Source organism: Grammomys surdaster, unplaced genomic scaffold, assembly GCF_004785775.1.
Source record: "Grammomys surdaster isolate TR1022 unplaced genomic scaffold, NIH_TR_1.0 125179, whole genome shotgun sequence".
Taxonomy (NCBI): domain Eukaryota; kingdom Metazoa; phylum Chordata; class Mammalia; order Rodentia; family Muridae; genus Grammomys; species Grammomys surdaster.
The window spans coordinates 600,568-623,219 of record NW_021620071.1 but is presented as its reverse complement, the minus strand read 5'-3'; the positions used below and the strand labels follow the sequence as shown (position 1 = coordinate 623,219).

The following is a 22,652-nucleotide window of genomic DNA, read 5'->3' as shown; positions in this document are numbered from 1 at the left end:
TCTCTCTCTCTCTCTCTCTCTCTCTCTCTCTCTCTCTCTCTCTCTCTGTGTGTGTGTGTGTGTGTGTGTGTGTGTGTGTGTGTGTGTGTCTGAAACTCTCTCTCTCCCTTCCTCCATCCCTCCCTCTGTCCCTCTCTCCTCTTTCTCTCTCTATGTCCTGCTGCTTCTGGACACAAGAGTCCCTCCACATCCCTACATGCCCCTTACACAGACTGAGCTGGCTATGATCTCCTACTCAGCCATTTTTTCTCCCTTGCCTTGCCTCAAGGCTGTCCCCATCACAGCCATTTCACTCGTAGTTCTCTGGGTCCAGGACATATTGTTTTCTCCCTCATGGCTGCCACCTCATTTCTTATGACCTAGACCATTTCCTGGAGGCCAGTCTAGATGGATGGCTCAGGAAACAATACGGCTGTGAAATTCTATTCCCTGTGGGTGTCTCCTTCTCACCCCAGCCACATATTCACACATAAAGGCTGTAGGACTTCATTCTCCTAGTGATTATCAGGAACTTCAAAAGGGTAGCTAGAGAGGGGTTTATCAATCATCCAGCTTTGCAAAGGAGCAGCAAACCTAGGGTACTATGTATCTCCCTCCTAATGGGAAGAGAAGGAGCATGATCTCTTTGGAAAGGCAAGCCTGGATCCTGGCACTACCAAAGCCTCTCTGCATGCTCCAGTGCCTAAGAATTCTTTTGTGTCTCTTTCCCATGGGAACATACAGATACACCCTTGTCCCTCTGCAGCCAAGCACCAAAGGCTATTATTCCCCCATCAGCTCACTCTGGAGACCCTTTCATTTCAACCAGCATTGAAGCCCAGCCCATCCTTCAGGCAGCAGGAATAGGCCTCTATACTCGAATGTTTACTGTCTCAGTAGAGATAAGATGCCTTCTGACTGATGCAGGCCAGCAAAGATTTGAGCACCATATGGCCAGAGGGGCTTCTTACAGGTTCTGATGAAGAGTTTGGAAACCACCGACCACAGTAGTTGCCTCATTTTAAAGGGATATTGCAACACAGAAACCTTTCACCCATTGGAGGGAGAGAGCTAAACCCCACCAGGTGAGCCCCTGCAGGTTTGCCAGAGCCCAGGAAGGCATGCTCATCATGTTCCCGCACCTTGACAAAGAATTGGCACACAGTCTTAAGTTTGATCCATTCTCAAGAAGTTAATCAATGCTGAGCCACATCACCCCACTTAGGTTTCTAGGGAGAGTATATTGGCAATCTTTTTGTTGTTGCTATTTGACACTGGCTCTACACTAGGAAAGACATCAATCAATTCTCTAGTTGGGTCCCTGCCATAGCTTTTCTGAAACTACAGGCTAAACCCCAGGGGAACAAGCTTCCAAGGAATTCCTAAACAAAATGCAACCCTGGTCTGAGGTCCTGCAGGTAGGTGCAGTGAGTACTGCCACATGGGCAGCAGCTGAGAGCTTGTGGAATTTATTCAAGCCTACCCTCAGTGCTGTTGCAGCTAGCCTTGGCTGTTGGAAGGGTAAGGCAATAGGTAGTTCCCATGGTCCTGGGCAGTAAGTGCACAAAAGTAAGAAGCAACTTGCAAAAGTAGTCAGCTTCTCCTCAGTTTCCACACTTACTGGGCCAGAATGCCAAGGCGCCTGACAGATCCCTTTTCTCAAGAAGATTTTGAACTAGTAGTTGGTAAAGAGAAGAAAGACTCAGAGGCAAATGAGCCTTAGTAGCAGAGCATGGGCAAGCCCACTAGGCCTACAACCTCTGGCAGCCATGGCCAAATTAAGTTTTTCTCTGGCTAAAGAATTAGAAAGAAGAGAGGTGTCAGGTATTGTCTACTGTTGTCTTTGCCACTGTGGTTCAAGAGCCTTCACTTATTTTTTTCTTTCTCTCCTTTTTATTTTCTTCTTTTTAAAAAATTCTTTTTACGGGATGAGCCTTCCCTCAAGACCCAACAGCCTCCACACACAAACACATACACTTGAAGGCTTAGGGAAGCACATGTGTAGCCCAGTAGGTCAAATCTCCCATCCCTTGGGGTATCCTTGATTCCTTTCTGCTGCCGCTTTTGAACTGCAGTTCGGTCTGCAACATCTCCACTGGTCCTGTGCCAGGTTAGCAGCCTTAACCCTGCATGCCCTGCTGTCTAGGCTACATGGATATAAGACATTGTGCCTTTTCTCTGGGCAGCAACTGATGATCAGCAAAGGGAGTGACTGTCCATGGTCACAGGCTTCCTAAGAGAAGTGAAGAGAACACTCAAAATGTTAGAGGTGCTATTCTAGGTTCCAGTTAGCTGAAGACAGACTCTCTGACTCTGCAGCCTTGTGTGGAAAGAGAAAGGGTGGCTATGGTAGATGTGGGAGAATCTATGATGGATCCAGGGTTATTGGGGTGTTGCTCACAGCTCAGCATGGGTCGGGATTGGGAGCCTTAGGTGTTCAGATAGTTCTGGCTAACTGACTATACCCAAGTGGGTAGAGAGCTTTGGAAGGGTGATGCTACCATAGAAGACAGAAGCAAAGCTGGACCAAACATTTTATACTCAGTCAACAAGTATCTGCTGAGTATGAACACCTCACTCACTGGATGTTGAGGACACCATTGAACTCTATCAAAAAAGTCCTATCTTGGGGTTAGTGGTTACTTTCCACTGAGAGGAAACAGAGCAGAAAATAACTGTGATTGGGTACTTTTAATTGGGTGCTGAGGGACCACTGAAAAGGTGAGGAGGAAGCCCTGAGGCTCACTGAGGAAGAACCTTGGTGGCAGAAGAGACAGACAGTGCCAAGGGCTTGTGAGAGGAATCTGTCAGGGAATAGAAGTAGTAAAACAGATGGAATGAGAGAGGCCAAGGCAGGCCCTTGGTTAAGGCTACAGGTCTTCTGTGTGAGATACAGCTAGTAATTCCTTGCATTGGTGGAGGTTTTTATTGGAAAGGACTGACCAGCTGCTATGTGGAGGATAAACTGTGAGGTCCATAACAGTAACAGGGAGAGTAAAACAAAAAAAGGCCCTGTGACAGCCAGCTTGAGCCTAGTCTTGGTGGGTGGGTATGAAATGGGAGGTTCTGGATATCATTTGAAAGGAGGAAGTAGTGGGGTTGTCAGTGGCTGATACTATATCAAAGAGTGAGATATGGCTCAGACACCCACATCTGGAGCTGAAAGATCAACTGGAAGACAGGTGCACTGAAAGCTATGGGTACACAGGAGCACCTATGCTAAGGAAGAAGTCCCTGGATATTAGGGAAGGATCAGGGGGAAAGTGGCTAGGAAGGAGCTCAGGGGAGGTTGAGGAAGCATCACGTACTTTGCTTGGTTAAGGACTGCATAGCCAAAGATAAAGTGTCAAAAGTCTTTCTGGGACACTAGCCATGATGAGTTACAGAAGTGACGCAACAGCTGAATGGGACTGTGGAACTGGGGTAAGAACAAGCAACATGCTGAGGAATGAGGTTGATGAGCTATAGTACCTCATTTGAGTGATAAGCAATTGGAGACACCCTCTTCCAGACCAACCTGATTACCTTGTTTTTCCCAGAAGCCTCAGCCACAATCTAGGCCTTATCTTTCCTAGAGAAGTCTTTGATGTGAAATTACCCTGCAAAGCTGGATCTGGTGGTGCATACCTGTCATACCAGCACTGGGTAAGGGAGCAATGCTGAAACAGGAGATCTGGAGTTTAAAACCAGCCTGGTCTGTATGCTGAGACCCTGACTCAAACAAACAAACAAAAAATTCTTTATGTTATAGGCAAATGGGCTATATATTTAAGCTCCATGATTTACCACCCGCAGTCACCACCCAGGCCAATTCTATCACCTACAAGAATATTTGTAGTTGGGTCAGGAAGTGACGGGGCCTGACTCAGTAACCAGAAAGAGTCTGGAAACATCATCTGGACAAGGAATGTTGCAGGCATCCATAGGGTCATCAGACCCTTAGTCAGAAGCTGTGTGTCAGGCACAGAGGCCCCAGGCAAACCAAGATCATCAACCTTCAGGCAGGACATGGAGGTTGTAATGGAGGAGAGCAGAAATTCTGGTGAAATATTTCAGGATTGGTCCCATTGGACAAACTGACAATGAAGTATGTAAAGAGGACAGGCTAGAAGCTAGTGAGATGCCTCTGAAATCTGGCTAGAACCCTGGTCAGAAGGTCATGAAGGTGGTGAGGATGGGAGAGTAAGAGTTCTAGTGGACCTCCAAGGGAGGCACCTGGGAGCAGTAAAAGTGAGATGTGTAAAGGGGGCCTGGCTGGATGTGGTGCTCAAAGCATTGATGGCATCTAGGTGGTCAGATAGGCCTTGAGGGTTGAATGCCCTGGGAAGGAGTAAATGTATAGAAGTTTCTATGTGTAGAAAAGTGAGAAATCCAGGCAGGAGACCGAGGAGAGGCCAGGACAAGCTGTGGGCTAGGGCATGGCATGGGTTCAACTCATCCTTGGCTACAGCTTAGCCAGAAACACCAAACTCTAGATCAGGAAGAAGGAATCCCAGGGTCTTGGAGATGCCTAAAGGCACCTATCACAAGGCCTGCCTTCCAGAACAGGCAACTGCTGCTTTGCCTGGATCAGTCTGTCTCCTTGGAGGTAGCTGTGCCCTCCAGACTTTAGGTGGTTGAAAATGCCCAATCTTAAGATCAACAGCCTCAGACTTCAATGCCTGCAAGAAAGAAGCTGGAGCAGAGCTGACTCACTCTCAGATGTTACCCTCAAGATGACACTCTGTGCTTGGATCTGGCAGAGAAAGAAGCAAATGGAATATGCCAGAGCAGTAGTAGTTGTAAAAGGAGGGAGGAACATATGAGGGTTGCCTTGTGGCCTGCATTTCTTTCTTTAGGGAAGGACTTTGGAGTTGAGGCAGCTGCAGTGAGACCCATGGTTAGGTTTGAACAGGGGGTCTGGCCTGACCAATTAAGGAGAATGTTGTGGCCAATCACCTGGGCATTGCTGTAAGACTTAACAGATTCTCCCAGAGTCAAGGGCAACAATGTGCAGCTCCTTTTCTTTTTGTGACATGATGGTGTAGCAGACAGCTGGAGTTCAGTGATGTCCCCAGTATCAACATTCCAGTCTTGCCCTAGAAACCTTAACTAATGAAGCAACATTGGCATTGAATTATTTTCTTCTCATTAAAATTGGTGATAGCTTTCAATTTCTATGTTAACCCTATTTAAGCAACCAGTCTGAGAATAGTGGCCTAAAGAACAGCTAGCCATCCACAATCTAATGGAAAAAACAATCCGAACTGGATCTCAGATGTGGATTTAGGAAACCCAATTTTCTAGAGCCTTTTGACTCCTTTGCATTCCAAAGACTGTGATTTAGCAGCACTGTGCTTCACCTGGCTGAATTGTCACCCCTAAGGTCCTAACTACAGAGCTGAAATGGATTCATTGTCAACTGTTCCTATAAAGGACCATCAAGTAAACACAGTTAGCTTCACAAGCCAACTCTCTGCTGCAACTGCACAACCTACCCTCATAACACATGACAGCAGACACAGACAGTGCACAGATGAATGGGCATGGCAGCATGCCAATAAACTTTATTTACAAAACCAGAAGAGATCCAGGGTTCATTCACCTTTTGGCCAGAGCTTACAGATATATTGCTGAAACCATGAGAACTAAATCCTAGCTCCTTGAAATGATTTAGAAGTTATAAAGTGCCCACTACCTCACACAGGGAGGAACTAACTGGACCAAGTTGTCCTACTGGAGAACTGGTAGTCCTTTTACTGTCCTCTACACTACCTAGAGGTCATCATGGCTAGCTTTGTGTTTCTAGGGACAGTTGATTCAGGCAGCTGTTGTGGCACTGGCCTGTGTGAGATCTAACAGAAGCCTATTCTTGACCTCTGGTTTCAAAATCATGAAGGAATCCAGCATGTGGGGCCAGGGAGAGTTCAGAGAGGCAGCTTCTCTGTGGCTTGAAAAGATGAGACTAGAGTGTGTGAGTGAACATGGAAATCCAGAGGAGGGACAAGCTGATTCTCAGGGAAGTTCTAAAAGCACTCCCCTAACAGTAGGTGCAGGTGGCTGGAGGGGATGTGAGTTTGGCACATAGCCATAGTGGTGGGAAGGTCCAAGTATTATGGTAAACACTTCCTTGGAGAATATAGTACTTATGTGAATTGAAAACAAGAGTGGTGTAGACAAGTAGCATGTGGACAAGCACAGGGCTGTCTGAATAGACACTCAAAGAGGAGGAAAAGGAAAGGGATAGTTTGGGGGAGAGCAGACAGAAGGATAGATTGCAAAGGGGATGCTGAGGACACCAAGTATCTAATGAGACCAAATCAGACATATGTATCTATGATCCAGAGCTGGAAGAAGACCATGAGGATAACTGGTAGACTAAGACAGCTGAATAGGAATAGGCTTGGTACATGCAAATCCAAGTGTGGCCATTTTCGGTCTTGGCCTCCAGGTTAGGGCCAGTGGGCTCTTAGATCCAGAGCTGTGAGAAAGAGATGGTGTCATAATCCCTATATAGTTTTCTAGCACTACACAGAGATGTGGATAGAAAAGAATAAGAGGGACAGGATAGAGTTGGGACATCCCAAGACAAGCAGTACAGGAAGTGATTTCAGAGATTCTGGTAAAGTAAAAGAGTAACAGGCAGGAACAATGTTAGGGAGGCTTGAAAAGTTTTCAGAAATGGGAATTCAAGTGTGTGGTATGCCCCTAAAAGAAGGACTAAGAAATGTACATGCAGAAATGGCCACTGGCACATTCTTTGGAGAATCTCAGTATATTTGTCTTTTACCACATTGGAATTCATATTGAGCAAAGACTTCAGATGCCACCTAAACCAGTCCTGTTCCCAGGGCAAGGATCAAGAAGGGAACAGGCATAAGCCCATTTTTCCAGGATATCTACCCAGGTCAGGAATGTTTTCAACATGAAAGCCCAGACCTGTAAACCCTTACCACAGTCTATCAAAGCCATCTCACTCTCTACAAGTCCCCCAGTGTGTAAATAATCATCATGCAGTGTGCCAGCTGCTGATGTGGGCACAACTTTCCAATACCAACCAGCTATTGACTGTCTCCTCTCCTTTCTTCTCCCACCCCTTCTCCTCTCCCCTCTCCTCTTCCCTTCCTTCCCTTCCTCCATATGGGCTCTGCTCTGTCCCTCCCCCTCTACTTCAGATCCGGGTGGTGAAAGCATTCCGTAGTTCGCTTTATGAAGGCCTGGAGAAACCAGAATCCAAGAGCTGCATCCATAACTTCATGGCAACACCCGAGTTTTTAATCAATGACTACACCCACAATATCCCGCTCATTGATGACACAGATGTGGATGAGAACGAAGAGCGCCTGAGGGCCCCACCTCCCCCACCTCCTAACCAGAACAACAACGCCATAGACAGAGGCATCTACCTGACTACGCATGCCACCAAGTCAGCTACCTCTTCAGCATTCTCTTCCAGGCCCTGGAGCCCACTCCACAGCATGGAGACATCCCTCTAACTGGAACTTCTCTCAGCATGTGTGTACACACACACACACACACACACACACGTGTGTAGTCACACATGCACCCAGAGAGGGGAACTCATGCACCTGCCAAAGAGGGAAATAACTAACCTGGCTAAAGACTTTGGGGAGTGAATGGTATTTGCAAGAAGCCAATTGCATTCAATAAGGGCATAGCCCACTAGGCTTCTTACTAGGTTCCCAGGAGGTGGGGGAAGGAAAAAGAAGGAAAAGGGAGGAAGGGAGGTTCTTCACCCAATGTGAAGGAAAAAGAGCATGAGACAAGATACGCTTACCACCATTTTTCTACTGATGCTTCTTTTTTTAATGAACACTAGTTCCACCATGTGTTCATTTGGGCTGTACAATGCAGTAGGGGCTAGCTGAGCCTATTTGGAGCTTTGCTATACCCGTATCAAAAAAAAAAAAAAAAGAAAAAGAAAAAGAAAAAAAAAGTATAACAAAACCAAGAAGGAGGTCATTGTGCAGACAGGTCACCAGAGGGAGCCACCTGTAAAGGTACCTTCTACTGCAAAGCACACAAGACCCATCTGCAAACCGCATGTGTGTGCGTGTGTCTATATGTATGTGTGTGTGTCTATATGCATATACATATATATAGCAAAATTCATATTTAAAAAATAAGGAACTATTTATCGGCATGATATTTCTATTCTCACCAGGCATTTCCCATTTGAAGTTTCATTTTTGAAGTAGCAAGGTTCTTTTCAGGGACAAGACTGCAAGAACATCCTCTTGGTACTGTACTTCCCTCCCAAGCCTCTGACCCAAGGATCTCCAAACCTGACCCTGATGAGATTCCAGAAGAAACAGTCTGGGTAGTGTTGTGCAAGGCCTTGCACTTAGAACCTTTGCACTTTGAGACCTTTACCTATAGAGGAGAAGGACTTTTCAATAGCATTTTTATTTAAAAGGAAAATACCAAAGCATTGATGACAGTGGTCCCCTCCAGGGCACAGTAAGGCAAGTTTAGGTTTGGCTTCCTTCCACTTTATTTCCAACGCCTTCATTTTTGGCTGGCGGCTTTCTGTTTCTGTACTCCAAGTTTAAAAACATGATGAACTCTAGGAAGAGCTGTAATGTAGCAGAGACAGATAGATGCCAGGCAAGAACAGTCCAGGTTCATCACTGTCATTCCTCTGGACTTGTACTATGTGCTTTGGCAAATGACAGCAAGTACTTACTGGATCACCAGTGTCTGCTAGGGCATGGGCGTGTCACCCACCAACGCATGCTTCTAGCCCAGGTCTTCTTGCCCACTGGGCAAATCCAACCCAGAAGGCAGAACTATAGAAACAGATCATTTTTGGGAAAGTGGGCTTCACTGCTGCCATTGTTCTCTTCTGGCTGTTGCCTCTTCTGGGCCTGTGGGGACTGAGCATGGGGTCAGTCAGCAGGCCTTGGGTCCACCTGGACAGATAAGACTAGGAAAGCCAGGTCTGGGGATCCTGAGACATTTTCTCTCCGAAGCCTGTCCCAGAAGTGTGGGCACCCATTGTGCCAAGCCTGCTTTCCTAGAAAGAGTGATAACCTGAGAGAAGTCAGAGGAAAGAGGTCTAATATCTGCTGCCCTCCCAGAGAAGCTCAGGCTAATGAATCCCTTCCTAGTGGAAAGCTGACCCTCCCTATACTCCTAGGTCCTGAATATGGAAACCTACTGTAACAGAGGTGAAATGGAGAGCATCTTGCTCTTGAGGTTTCTTTACCTTCTGAACTTATGGATGTCACACTTTCCAGGAAAATGTCTAGAATCTCACTCCACTCCCACATACACCTGTCACTTGAGCTCAAGGTTTGTCTGCCAAGAGACAGATGTGAATTGAGACATGGACTGGAGCTGTTTTTGCCCCACTCCCTCCCACACTACCCGACTAAAAGCTTGTCTCAGCTTTCTGACATCCACAAAAAGTCAGGTGGAAACCTTGCTATGTTCCCACTGGTCACACCAATGCCATGTCACCCCTGAGCAGGAGTAGTCACATCTCGGGCAAAAGAATTTTGATTACAAGAAAATTCCACTTTAAAATGCCAGCTACAAATTACATAAAGCCATCCCTTTTTTCAAAAGGGCATATTGAGAATGTTTCCCATTTGTAAATTGTTCCCTGATGTCCTTGTTTAAGCCACCACAGTAAAAGGGCAACTTGGTTTGCTGAGGGTCTTTGTGTTCTTCAATAAATAATGAAAATGTGGAGTATTGTGATTGAAGTGGGTCAGCTGTGTCCAGCTATGCTCATGGACTGCTTGTCATCCTCTGTTGTAGACATACACATAGAGCAAATGGTCACTATGTATTAAAAAGCCAACCCTCAGTGATGCTGTGTAAAGTTGCCTGATGTCAGTGTCAATTGTGTGATATCCAGGCTGCCTTTGTGCTGAGCTGTGGGGTTCAGAAAAGGCCCTGGGAACCCACATCATCTGTTCTGGTTCTTGTACAGTCTTCAGGCCAAGAGACCTGTCTCATCAGAAGCTTTTCTTTATAAAGCATTATACTATATGGAATGGCTTGGTCAACTGTGTTCAGTTCATAAATATCTTTTACATTTTTACCTGCCTGTTATAAAGATGAACAAAATATCTTAATGAGGAAGACCACAGATGCATAATAAATTAAAATCTGTAGTTGAATTTCCTAATGTAAAGAATAGATCAAAATTTTTGTGTATAAAAAAATGAATGGGTCTGAGTTACATGTGTAATTTATTATTTGGTAACTTCCCATATAGAGCCAAACAAAGGTGTCTGCATGCCACTGAGCCAGGGAAGGAGAAGCTACAGGCATGGCCTCCCCTGTGCCTGCTGCCCTGATGAATTCTATGTCAAGAAAGAGCACTGACCCTGTGGGCAAGAGGTACTCCACCTGTGCTGCTTCCCAGTGGCTGGTTTGACCAGGTAAAACCATTGTCCTTGCATGGGTCAGTGGGAGAGTTGTGACAATTGTGTCTTCAGAACTATCCCATGCTCTGAAGAGGCCCTGAGAAGGGAGAGTGGAGCACACAGAGCCCTCTTTAGGGCCTCACCTTCCACCACTGCTATTCCAAGGAAAGGGTTCTGCCTTCTGAGAGCTGAGAAAACACATTTTGTAGGTCAGATGACCTCAAAGCATCAAGATGGGTATAGAGCTGAGGTGTAGCTCTATGATAGAGCACAACAGGAAACAAGTAAAAATGTGGGCCCAGGGATCATCATTGGAGGCTGAGCCTGGGACAGGAAGCTCAAAGGCCTGTCAGGGAAGATAAAAGTAGAGAAAGAAATAAAGAAAGGAAGGAAGGAAGGAAGGAAGGAAGGAAGGAAGGAAGGAAGGAAGGAAGGAAGGAAGGAGGAGAGAGAAAGAAAGAAAAGGAAGAAAAGGAAGAAAGAAAGAAAAGGAAGGAGGAAAGAAAGAAACCAAGAGTAAAACATCTGTCCTGAAAGCACAATTAGCTCGGTGTAGGTGAGGGGTAGGGGCAGGGCAATCAATGAACAGATTAGGCAAGGAACTTGAAAACAGCAGACTGCAGAGGAACAGGCTGAATTTGAGCCCCTCACTCTATGCTCAGAGTCCATGCCCTAGGCCCTGGGCCTGCCACAGGTCTCCTCCAGGAGTCCCAGCCACACTGGATAGGTAAAGTGGAAAAGGGGCATTCTTGTAACAGTGGGACTCAGAGGTAGATCCATTTGTACAGTTTATAGCAACCAGTCATTCAGGTTAAAGGCTAAGACAGAAAAGATAAGAAAGCACAAGATGTGGAACTGGTGACAGAGCAAGTATCCTTCAAACAGCCTGTGAGGAGCTGAGGACTACATGTAAAGGACAGAGGTACAGAACAGCTGAAAAAGGCGGCTGCACACTCCTCGATCCCATTACCTGGCTTGCTTGGAAGGGTGGCCTGTACCTCCCAAAGCAGGTCAACAGTGTCTCAGGATTGGTAGCAAGAGGACCTAGGGGGCTTCTGTTAGGTTCACCACTGTGAGCACTCCCAGAGGGAATGTTAGAGGCCTAGCCCTCTTCTACATGCCTTTTTAAGAGTCTCTCCACACCAGATATAGTGTCAAGAGGCCACTTTTGTATTCAGAAGAACCCAGAGGTCACCTGACCAGCTGTGTAATGAACAAGACACTTAGGCAACTCACTAAGAGGAGCTCAGAGTCACAAAGCATACGGTCCCACATTCCTGTCAGGTCATTTTGAAGACCTGAACTTCCTCCCATAAAGGTGTTCAGTGAAGAGATAAATGAAGGTGCTGCCTGTGTGTTCCTGAAGCCAGGACCCAGGCACACACTGGACCTACTTTCTCCTTTGTGCCTTTCACTGTCAACTCTGGGCCCTTCCTCCCAGAAGTAAGTTTTGTCAAGTTGTTCTGTGGCTATGTTCCTGAGCTGACACAGGAATTGGTACACAGCAGCTGCTCAGTAAATGTTTCATGACTGCTTGTCTCAAATGTTTACATGATAAACCCATAATGAGTTTATCATTAGCACCCACAGAAGAACTTTAAGATAAGGAAGCCAGGCCACTGGGTAAGACTGGCTCACCAGGAAGGCCATGATATTTTCGGCTTCCTCACCTTGGGGATAGATAACACATGCAGTTTGTAAAGTCAAGCAATCCTTGCCAAAGTATATTTACTATGTGACCATTCTCTCTGCCCATGTGTTGGGACATGCTTCCTTGAAGTTCCATGAGCAGCTGCTGGTATTACTATAATATCTGTCCTTTCCAGTGCTAACAACTTACCACATGAGAGGAAGGGGCTTCCATATGTTGAATGTAGATCAAGACCAGCAAGAGGCCCAGGGAACACACAGCAGGCTGCCGTTGCCCACAGAGCCAGACTTTCTGAAAGAATCAGAAGGGTACTATAGTGGAGAATGCCCCTGGACTCTCACTCTACACTATCATGACACAAAAACCCCAAGGGCAGTGCAATGTGTAGAGCAAAGATGGGAACTTCTGCTGATTCACATCATTTTTATTACACAAAATAAAATTTCATCTATGTTGCACACTCATATTTTCTATAAATCTGGCTTTTAAAAATCCCTAGGGACACAGTCCCATCTGTTCTTTTGACATGCTTGTCAATGACATCATACTTCAATTGCAGTTGAGTCTTCTCAATAGGCTAAAGCAGAGACTGCTGCCTCAAGGCAGCCACCTTCCTGTAAGCTCCAGTTTACCTAGCTGGAGGCAACTCCCGACATCATCTAGACCAGGGCTGCTGGGGACAGCATGTGGCAGCATGTCCATCTCCCACAGCACACACAATCCCCTCAGCTGGTTCTCTGGGGTCTGGCTGTCACAGTGGTGTGGTAGCACCATCCTCAGGCAGCCAACCATCCTGGGCTTCTTTGGATAGGCCTGGCCCTGGACCAGGACTCTAGGGAATTTCCATGTCCACAATATAAATCTGAATGAGATCAGACACAATATTATCAATGGTTGACTTGGTAAGGTCATCACTAAACACCTAGAACAAAAAAGAAAATAGGTTCTCATTAGAGCCCTCTCCCCTCTTAATTAGGGTTTCTACTGCTGTAACAAAAACACCATGAACAAAAAGCAAGTTGGAGAGGAATGGGATTTATTCAGTGGCTTACACTTACAGATCACAATCCATCATTGGAAGAAATCAGGATAGGAACTCAAACAAGGCAAGATCCTAGAGACAGAAACTGATGCAGAGGCATAGAGAGATACTGCTTACTAGATTGTTGCCCATGGCTTGCTCAGCCTGCTTTCTTATAGAACCCAGGACCACCACCCACATGAACTGAGCCCTCCCCCCTTGATCACTAATGAGAAAATACCCTACAGCTAGATCTCATGGAGGTATTTCATCAACTGAGGCTCCTTACTCTCTGATGACTCTAATTGTGTCAAATTGACAGAAAATCAGCCAATACACCCTCCTACTTATATCAATGAGGTACTGACTACTAGAATACAATACCATTGCCCAGGTGGGCCAAGGCACACTGGAGATTGGCTGGCTGAGTTATGGTGACTTTCCTGACAAGCCTATTCAATTCCAGTCTGCTGGACTGAGCAAAGGTTGTATAGAGTAAAGAACAAACATTACAGATGGAAGAAGCCCTGGTAATCAACTGATGGGGACAGGTCAGGGGAATTGTCCAAGGTCACATGGGGAGCTGGTGAAAAGCTGTGCCTACAGCTCAGGGACTTGCCTCCTGCCTGAGATCCCTCAAGTCCAGTCTCTAAGGATATTGACTAAAGAAAGCAGAGTCTCATTTCTAAAACAAAGCAAGCTAGGCAATCTAGGACCTCCACTTTGGCTCAGTCTGTGGAAAACGTAGAGCAGACAAGTGTGTTAGATCACTCATAAAATGGAAACATATCCTCAGGAACCCACAGAAAGAAAGGTATGCAGTACAGAAACTCACAAGCCTAGAGCCACACACTTTCTCTCAAGAGCCCCCTGTGAAATCCTACCTGATATGAGTATACTAATTTGCCAGGGGCCTAAGGCCCTATTAAGTTGTCTAGGCTGAGTTTAGGTTCAAGTGAGGACCCTAGAACACATGGCATGGTACCAGCTGGACCTCAGGGTGGCTGAGGTCTGAAAAAGACAGGTCAGGCACCCAGGCATGATTCCAAGGAAGTAAGGGTACTGTTGTCCTCTTACCAGATAGCCCCTGACTGACTAAGCATAGAATGATGTGTTATGTCTACACAGGTCCCTTCTTCATCCCACATGATCTGAGAGGAACTCCTGGCTTGACACCGTGACTTTATTAAATACATTAGCTCAAGGACCCTGAGCACTGACTATAAGCCTAGCTTGCACAGGATTAGACAGACAAAAAACCTGAAGGTCAGCTCTCCCATAGTGGTCACACAGACCATAGAGGACTGTATAAGAGACCAGGGCCTGGGCTGGAGTGGTTCAGAGCACTGACTGCTCTTCCAGAGGTCCTGAGTTCAATTCTCAGCAACCACACAGTGGCTTACAACCATCTGTAATTGGATCTGATGCCCTCTTCTGGTGGGGGGCGGGGTACCGAGACCAGGGCCTTTTTGCTTGCCACTCACACAGTTTCTCCAACACAGACTTCAGCATGCTGCCTACCAATGGCACTCTTGACATCCATCCATCCAATCCATCCAGTCCATCCACATATCCAACTCATTTACTTATTCTCAGTTATGCATGAGTCCATCATCTATCTTCCTATAGTGTCTACCAATCTAGCTGACCTATCACTTCCTTATTGTTCACCAACCCATCTTTGCCAATAAGTGCTCCAAGGATTCTGATGTGGAACTAGGTCTATTCATCTTGATCAATGCCAAGATCATACTTAATTCAGTATGTCTCATGTTCTTGGTTTATATGTTGCTCTTGACCAGAGTAAATCCTTCTTCAGGACATTTGGCAATGCCTATATGGAATCCAGGGCTGTTGTTCAACATTTGACAGTTTCTCCCACAAAATAATAACCTGGCCTCAAATGGCAACCATATCAAGGGGAAAGCCCCAGCTGCAAACTGCTAGCACAGACTATTTTCTATCGTCAATAGTTCCAAGTGCCCCATAACTTTTTTCATGGTTAACTAACTACTAGAGAGAAATGAGTGAGGTGGAGGAACTTCAGAAAGGAAAAGTCCAGTCCAGTGTCCTGAGCAGTCTTACCTCACCATAGTTTCTTAGTCTCAGACTCAGCAGGCACCAGACTCCAAAAACCTGCAGAGTCAGGTATAACACTGACCAGCTAGGTGCTGAGCCTGAAACTGAAGGCACAGCCCCCAATAATCAACTAGGAGGACCCAGGCTGTGACAGAGATGGGTGTTCACTGCCAGCTGTAATGATTCAACCAGTTCTTGAGGAAAATCAGGTAGTGGAGCAGGAACTGCAAAGACAGCCACTTCAGTCTCTAGGTGTAGGCCCCACCACCTGTCTTCCCACTGTTTCACTGCGTTCTCTATAGCAGCCAGCCTCTCTTCAGGTTATCAGCCATCTTACCTCCCTGCTCAAGTCCTCCAATAGCACCTCCAAAGTCATTTGTTGCCTGCCAAGTCCTGCTTTCTTCTCTAGTTGCATCTCCTAGTGCCTTGACACCACTCTCCTGCTTAGTTTGAATATGACAGACATGCTCCACACCAGCGGTCACACCTAATCCAAGTTCCCACATGCTTGCCTGATTTTTTTTTTTCAGAGAAACATGCTCATACTTTTTGGTTTTTGAGACAGGGCCTTCTCTATGTAACCCTATCTGATTGTTCTAGAACTCACTGTGAACACTAGGCTGGCCTCAAACTCAGAGATCTATCTGCCTGCCTCTGCCTCCCAGGTGCTGGGATTAAAACTGTGTGCCACCACCACCCAGCATGTCCTGGATAGACTTAAACTCACTTTATGACCCAGTTAGTGCTTAAATTTATGATCCTTCTGCTCTTCCTCCTGAGTGTTGAGATTACAGACATACACCACCTTGCCTGGCTTGAAAGGAAATCATTTGAAACCTGGTGCTTCCAAAAGCAGCACATTTATCTGCAGAGTAGAAGGCATCACTCCCTGGTGTGATGTTCCTACCATGAAGGCACTGCTTTCAGAAGGACCAGGGACTGGTGACTGTTTTTCTAGGTCATAACAAGAATCCAAAGTAATGGCAACTTCAGATATATCTCCATGGTCTCTCAGAATAGGTCAGTTCCTACTCTTAGAGAACAGCCTGAGTTTCATGCAGTACAGAAAGAATAGCAGGAGTCTCCCATATGCATACATTCCTGGCATGCCAAGAAGGGCAACTATTGCTACTTAAACCTGCAAGAAAGAGAAGTGGGCACAGGTTCCTAGCAACACCTACCACCAGCTCTAATTTGTGCCCAGATCATACAGCTTCCAAGGCCAGAATGCTGTTCCTTTTCCAAGTCTTGTCATCTGAACAACCTCCACTTGCATGCAATTCCCATCTTCTGGGATGCTGATCAGTCCACTCACTAAAAACTGCTGTGCTCAAGACTAGAGGTTTCTGTGGCTATGAGTTATTTAGGTGAAATTATAAAGGGGAAACAAAAGAACATTTGCATGAATGGAATAATTTCACACCTGTGTTCTGGTAGTGGACACATGAATGTAGATACAGGATAAGATCATACAGAAAATACACACAAAACCAGTGGACTGTGATGTTATCAATATCTTGGCGATCACACACACACACACAAATATATGGTCTAACACAGTGTTTTCACTGGAGGTGGCTGTACAAATGGCACATGAAGTCATTCTTGAATATTGCTTACAGCTATATGTCAATCTATAATTACCTCCATACAAGGTCTAATTAATAAGACAAGAAGTCCTAGCTCTGCCCCAAACCCAAGCTTCCTCCTCTGCAGGCCATCCCTCCACTGCCCCTGTACATGAACCTGAGGTATCAAAGTGGCACATCCAAACACTACCCTGAGTCATCCTTCTCTTGTGCTGTTTTTGCAAATGGTTTTTTTGCTGAGGCTTCTGTGACCATGGAAGTTAAAAGGATACAATTTAACAACTGGTTCTTCCCACAGATTCTAAAAACAGTAGAGCCAAATACAATAGCAACTCATGAGGACTGGGACTTCATCTAGTCACAAAGCTAGCCCTGCTTCTCTGAGGCTCAGTAAGCACCAATCTAGACAGACTGCAGGCACTGCAATGGCTTCAGAGAGCAGAAGGAGCCCCAGATGTAGACACAGAGAAGTGCACAGAAAAGCAGAATCTGATGTAAGAACTGGTGAGAACAGCCTAGATAGGGTAGGGGAAGTGAGCTGACGCATCATGCGATGTGGAATCAGGAGCCCCAGTTCCCAGCTTCTGATGTCCCTGCTCTCTCTCCTCATATGTTGTGTTCTTGTGCACTGGAGGGGATTTTCTCCCAGACTATGGAACAAAAACACCTGGTTAGAGCTATTAGAAACAGTTCCCAGTCTCCAGCACACATATACATTGTGTGGATGCTGGAAGGAGCCCTAGAAGTGCAGAAGTCTCAGCATGAGGAATTTAGACTGCACGATGTTGTCTCAGAGCTCCCAGAAGTGAGAGTCCAGCTCCAAAGGGTTGCTGCTCAGGTTAAAGTACCTGAAAAACACTGCTATGCTTACAACAACCAGTGATAGCCTCCTATCCCTAACCAATGAAGTGGTTCCAACAGGCAAGCCTTTAAGGAAAGGGATTTCCACCTGCATATTAAGGAATCTTGTAGTGTTGTTGGTTGACTACCAGAATGAGATAGTAAGGCCCTATAGCTGAAGATACCACATGATTTGGTCGCAGAACATAGAGAAAGTAAGCTGGAATTCATGAGGAAGCTTCCTCCCCACTGGCTAGTCTTTGTAGTAACAGAAAGTACTGGGCAGACTGCTGGGGAAGAATTGTCATCAAAAGTCTTAGCCAGTTATGGACCCTGCATGCTACACTACCAACCAGCCACAGTCCACTGGTGCACTATTAAGTCTGTTTATGTAGTAACCAACTGCTTTCTGGTTGGATTTGATACTTACTCCACAGAAAGAATTTATTTCTGGTAAATGAAGTCAAAAGCCCATGGCTAGGGAAGTCACAGGCCCTGGTAGAGAGGCTACTAGTGCTGTTTTGCTAAATTGATGTGATGTATCCATCAGAGTTGCCTTCTAAATAATTATATTTATGCCTATAAATTAGTGCTGCTCTCAGCTTTAGTCAGAGAAGCTTCTTTATTCAGTGGGCAGTGGTAACTGTAGAGACCCATAATTGGTCATAGTGATGAACTTAAATGTCTGCTGAAAACTCAGCTATAAATGGAACATCTACATTGTCCCCTCCAAAGCTCATGAAACATGATGGAAGAGGAGGTAGAAAGAATTAAAGAGATGGAAGAAGGGGCAGAGTTTTGTTAAACACTGCCTTTGAGGCATGCCATGGCTGTTGTCTTCTTGAACTCATAGTTGCTGAGGTTCCCTGTACCTCAACATCTATTTTATCATAGAGTGAGACTCACAAGGATTTATAAGCATAGGGTTGGTAGATGAGGGTGAAACATTTTCTATACCACCACTTTCAGTGGTATACCCATGGTCCTACAAGAAAAAGACATGAAAGTATAAAGTGGACTAGCTGGGAAGAAGGGCATCAACAGGAGTGGTTAGGGGACAAGACAAGGTAATAAGAACATGATCAAAATACATTATATACACATAAAAATAGCATAATGAGGGCTGGAGAGATGTCTCAGCAGTTAAGAGCACTGACTGCTCTTCCAGAGGTCCTGAGTTCAATTCCCAGTAACCACATGGTAGCTCACAACCACCTGTAATGGGATCTCATGCCCTCTTCTGAAGAGAGCAACAGTGTACTCACATACATACAATAAATAAATCTTTAAAAAATATATGCTTAAAAATAGTATAATGAAACCCATTATTTATTATTGATAGATGCTAATAAAAGTGTATCTTGAGATAGGTTAACATATAGTCATTTGTGTTATTATAAACTAATTCTTGCTAGGTGTGATAGCACACACATTTAACCCCAGCACTAGTGAGACAGAGGCAGAGGCAGAGGCAGGCATATCTCTGTCAATTGGAGGCCAGTCTGATGTACAAATCAAGTTCCATGACAGCCAAGGCTACATAATGAGGCCCATTCTCAAAAAACAAAATCTTCATCTACGTGTGTAATGTACATTTTAGAAACTGTGACACAAAAAAAGAAGTTGGCTTTTACTTTTACCCCAAAAGGCTGTCTATCGTCAGTGAAATGCTAAACAAAAAGACTGACCCTTTACAATAGCTTCAGAGGAACAAGAGGCACCAGCATCCAAGTCAGTTATGTTCCTCATCACAGTCAGTGGAACAGAAATGGGGCTCTTTTGCACCTGAGGTATAATAGCCAAGATTCTGATTCTGGGCCCAAAGAACATATAGAAACAGGGCCAGGAAATATATATATTTTGAAAGGTGAATGTTTGTGTTTTAACTTCCTTTTTCTCATATTGTCTTTCCTTTCTTCCAGAACTTTCTGCCCTTATTTACACTCTTCATGTCTACAATCTCCTGACAAACAACTTCAAGAGGGATACAGTATTCACACTAAGTGCTCAGAACTCTGTGCCATGACTCATCCTTCTGAAATGCTCACCAATTGTATCTCTCTCCCCATGTTCACATCTAATTAGGGCTCCACACAATTTCCCTTCAGCTGTTCCTCCCTGCTGGGGACCAGGCAATTACAGGTGCATCCCAGGCACCCTTCTTCAGCTCTGCTCCTGTTTTAATTTTCACCTCACTCTGTCTATTGTGAACTCACCAGGCTTTAGGGAGTAAGGAATGTTTTGTTGTTGATGATATTTTTATTTGTTGAAAAAGCAGTAGAACAAAGCAGTTTGCTTCCTAATGATTACAGTTTGGAGAAGGCTCATGACATACAGCTAGTCAGTAATTTTCCATAAATGTCATGGCTGTCTCCAGGGCCCCAAAGTGTTGGTGCAGCCTAAAGGCTGGGCCCAACATCTTTCCTTGGCAGGAACACAACTGCATTGCCCAGCTATTCAATCCACTACCAAAAGCAAGAGGAGACTCAGTTTCTTGCATGATCTCAATATGATCTCCTCCTTCTCCTCCTTCTCCTCCTTCTCCTCCTTCTCCTCCTTCTCCTCCTTCTTCTCCTCCTCCTCCTCAATATGATCTCCTTGTCCTGTGGGTCTTGCAGATCTGCCCAAACCCACAATATAACTGGGAGAGTTTCTCTCCCATGATCTTCTGCCTCTATCCATCCTTGGTTCCTCTGTCCTATTCAAGAATCCACATGATTGTTCTCTGACTTCTCCAAGCTCTGTCGTCATGTCTTCTTCTTCTTCTTCTTCTTCTTCTTCTTCTTCTTCTTCTTCTTCTTCTTCTTCTTCTTCTCCTCCTTCTCCTCCTTCTCTTCTCCTCCTTCTCCTCCTTCTCCTCCTTCTCTTCTCCTCCTTCTCCTCCTTCTCCTCCTTCTCCTCCTTCTCCTCCTTCTCCTCCTTCTCCTCCTTCTTTATTTTATTTTATTTTATTTTATTTTATTTTATTTTATTTTATTTTATTTTATTTTATTTTATTTTATTTTATTTTATTTTATTTGGTTTGGGTTTTCCAAGACACTGTTTCTCTGTGTAACCCTGACTGTCCTGGAACTCACTCTGTAGACCAGGCTGGCCTCGAACTCAGAAATCCGCCTGTCTCTGCCTCCCAAGTGCTGGGATTAAGACGTATGCCACCACTGCCCCACAAGCTCTGTCTTCTTAAGCTTTACATCTAGCTGGGGTGGTAAGAGGAGGGAGTGGGAGTGTTTCAAAGCTTCCTTCCCACAAAGGCTCCTGATTAGGCTCCTTTATGGTTTTGTAGCTAGATTGGGACCTGGGTCAAAATTCCCCAGCTGCTTCCTTCCAAGTTTAACTGTTGGTGCCTGGAGGGCAAAGCTCATAGGAGTCTATCTGCTCTCCTTGCCAGGGTGGATAGTGGGATACCCTCCTACATGCCTTGGCTAAGATGCCAATACCTGTTGGATATATTAATATCAGGAGTACACAGGTGTTGCTCCTCTATTTTTTCAGCCAAATAAATGGAAGACATGGCGACCAGGTATGGGTCATAGGCATCCAGGTTGATCTCTCACAAGAATATGTGGTAAATTGCACAAGCAGTGGCAATGGGAATGGGAAATACTACTGACAAAGATTGTTGCTGTAGAATCCTAGTGCCTTTTTTTTGCCTTACCCAGGAAACGGGTGCAACTAGCCCTGTGGTCACCCCAGCAAAGTTCAGAACTTACTGCACTCTGAGTCCTGGATGGGACCTCCCTAACAACGTGCTGCAAAGGGCCCTCCACTCTGGCAGAGGTTACTTGCCTCTATAATGAACCACTTTACTTGGAAATGCACCCTTGCCTCAGGCGCTGGCCCCATGACCCTCCTCCACAGCATACCTGGACCTCCTAGAGCAGTTTCAGGAGGTCCTTGAGGTGGACACAGCTGCCACACCAGCCATGCCATGCCACACCATGCCACACCATGCCACATAGTCCTTCTCCCCTCCCCCTCTCCGTGAATACCGCTGCTCAGACTGCAATCTTGCTGAATCCACCGGCTCAGATGAGAAGAAGCCAATGCTGCCAAGAACCTTGCTTGTGCCTGGTTTCCTTCCACTATGGTAACTGGGCTTCTGGAGGTGCAGGCCATGACCCCTAGAAACTTAAGCCCCGATTCCAGGAAATACTTTTAATTCACAGGTACAAGAGGCCCTGTACGCCCCCCTCCCGGGATACCCAAGTGGGAGAGGGTAGGGGCTGGGGGGAGGTAGGGAGTAGTGAAGTGAGAGGGGAGCAGTGAGGGAGTAGGAAAGACAAAGTTCTACCCCTCTCCAGATCAGAAACTACAGGTATTTCTCTGTAATTGTGCAACAAGATCACAGCTGAAGACAGAGGCATGAAGGCATATCCAGACACTAGAGTCCAAGAATCCTTATGGTTCAACCAAGGTGTTGGCCTGGTCTGGTGGCCCAGAGTGTCTTAGTGGCTTAAGATAGGGAGAGCTTTGCATCACCTGGGTGAAAGAAAGTTCTGGACTCTTTTTGAGGCATCAGTGTCTGAGCCAACAGCTGCCAATAATGAGAAATGTTAGTGTTTGCAAACCCTGAATCCATATTTGCAAGACTTTCAGCATGCAGATGAGACCTAAGGAAATGCTGTACCAAAATGTGAAGAGGGGCCTTTCTGATGGAAACAGTAAGGGTGTTTATGTCTGACCTTCACTGCTTTCCAACATTTGTTGCAAATGTAGTTTTCCCTTACCTTTCAAGCCTGGCACACAGTAGGGGCTAAGTAACTGTTTACTGAAAGATTGAATAAGAAACTCGCATATTTAACATCTCATTTCCTTCTGTCTTCTAAAAACAGGAAATTGTGCAACTGGTGTTAGAAATATAGGACCTCAAAAGAACTCCTAAGCTAGTGACTAACTCCAGTCATTTTGATACATTCAAATAATTGCTCTGATTCCAGACCACCAGGAATGTGAAAAGAACTACTGCTCCCTAAGCCCTCAGGTGTGATTGGTCTGATCTCATGAGGATGCAGAAGTCCCTACAACCTGTCTAGCCTCATTCTCCTTCCTTGACATGGCTTGCCTCTACCAAACTCTTTAGTGTTCCCTCCATGCCAGCTAGGGTAGAGTGCCAA

At 45.5% G+C, this 22,652-nt stretch overlaps 2 protein-coding genes across 2 annotated transcripts in view; one reads left to right on the top strand and one right to left on the bottom strand.

Annotated features, from left to right (window-relative positions):
* Atp2b3 (ATPase plasma membrane Ca2+ transporting 3) overlaps positions 1 to 7,879 on the top strand; it is a 48,104-nt gene extending 40,225 nt beyond the window's left edge. Inside the window, exon 21 of the mRNA XM_028785304.1 lies at positions 7,134 to 7,879. Coding sequence (XP_028641137.1) covers positions 7,134 to 7,454 — 321 coding nt within the window. The 3' untranslated portion in view covers positions 7,455 to 7,879. The remainder of the gene's footprint in view (positions 1 to 7,133) is intronic.
* A 4,962-nt stretch (positions 7,880 to 12,841) lies between these two features.
* Ccnq (cyclin Q) lies at positions 12,842 to 21,381 on the bottom strand. The gene is given in 8 exon segments (XM_028785345.1): positions 12,842 to 12,931; positions 13,646 to 13,652; positions 15,121 to 15,154; positions 15,157 to 15,192; positions 15,195 to 15,333; positions 17,414 to 17,546; positions 20,976 to 21,141; positions 21,306 to 21,381. Coding segments are annotated over 8 exon segments (681 nt in total).
* Positions 21,382 to 22,652: the final 1,271 nt, after the last annotated feature.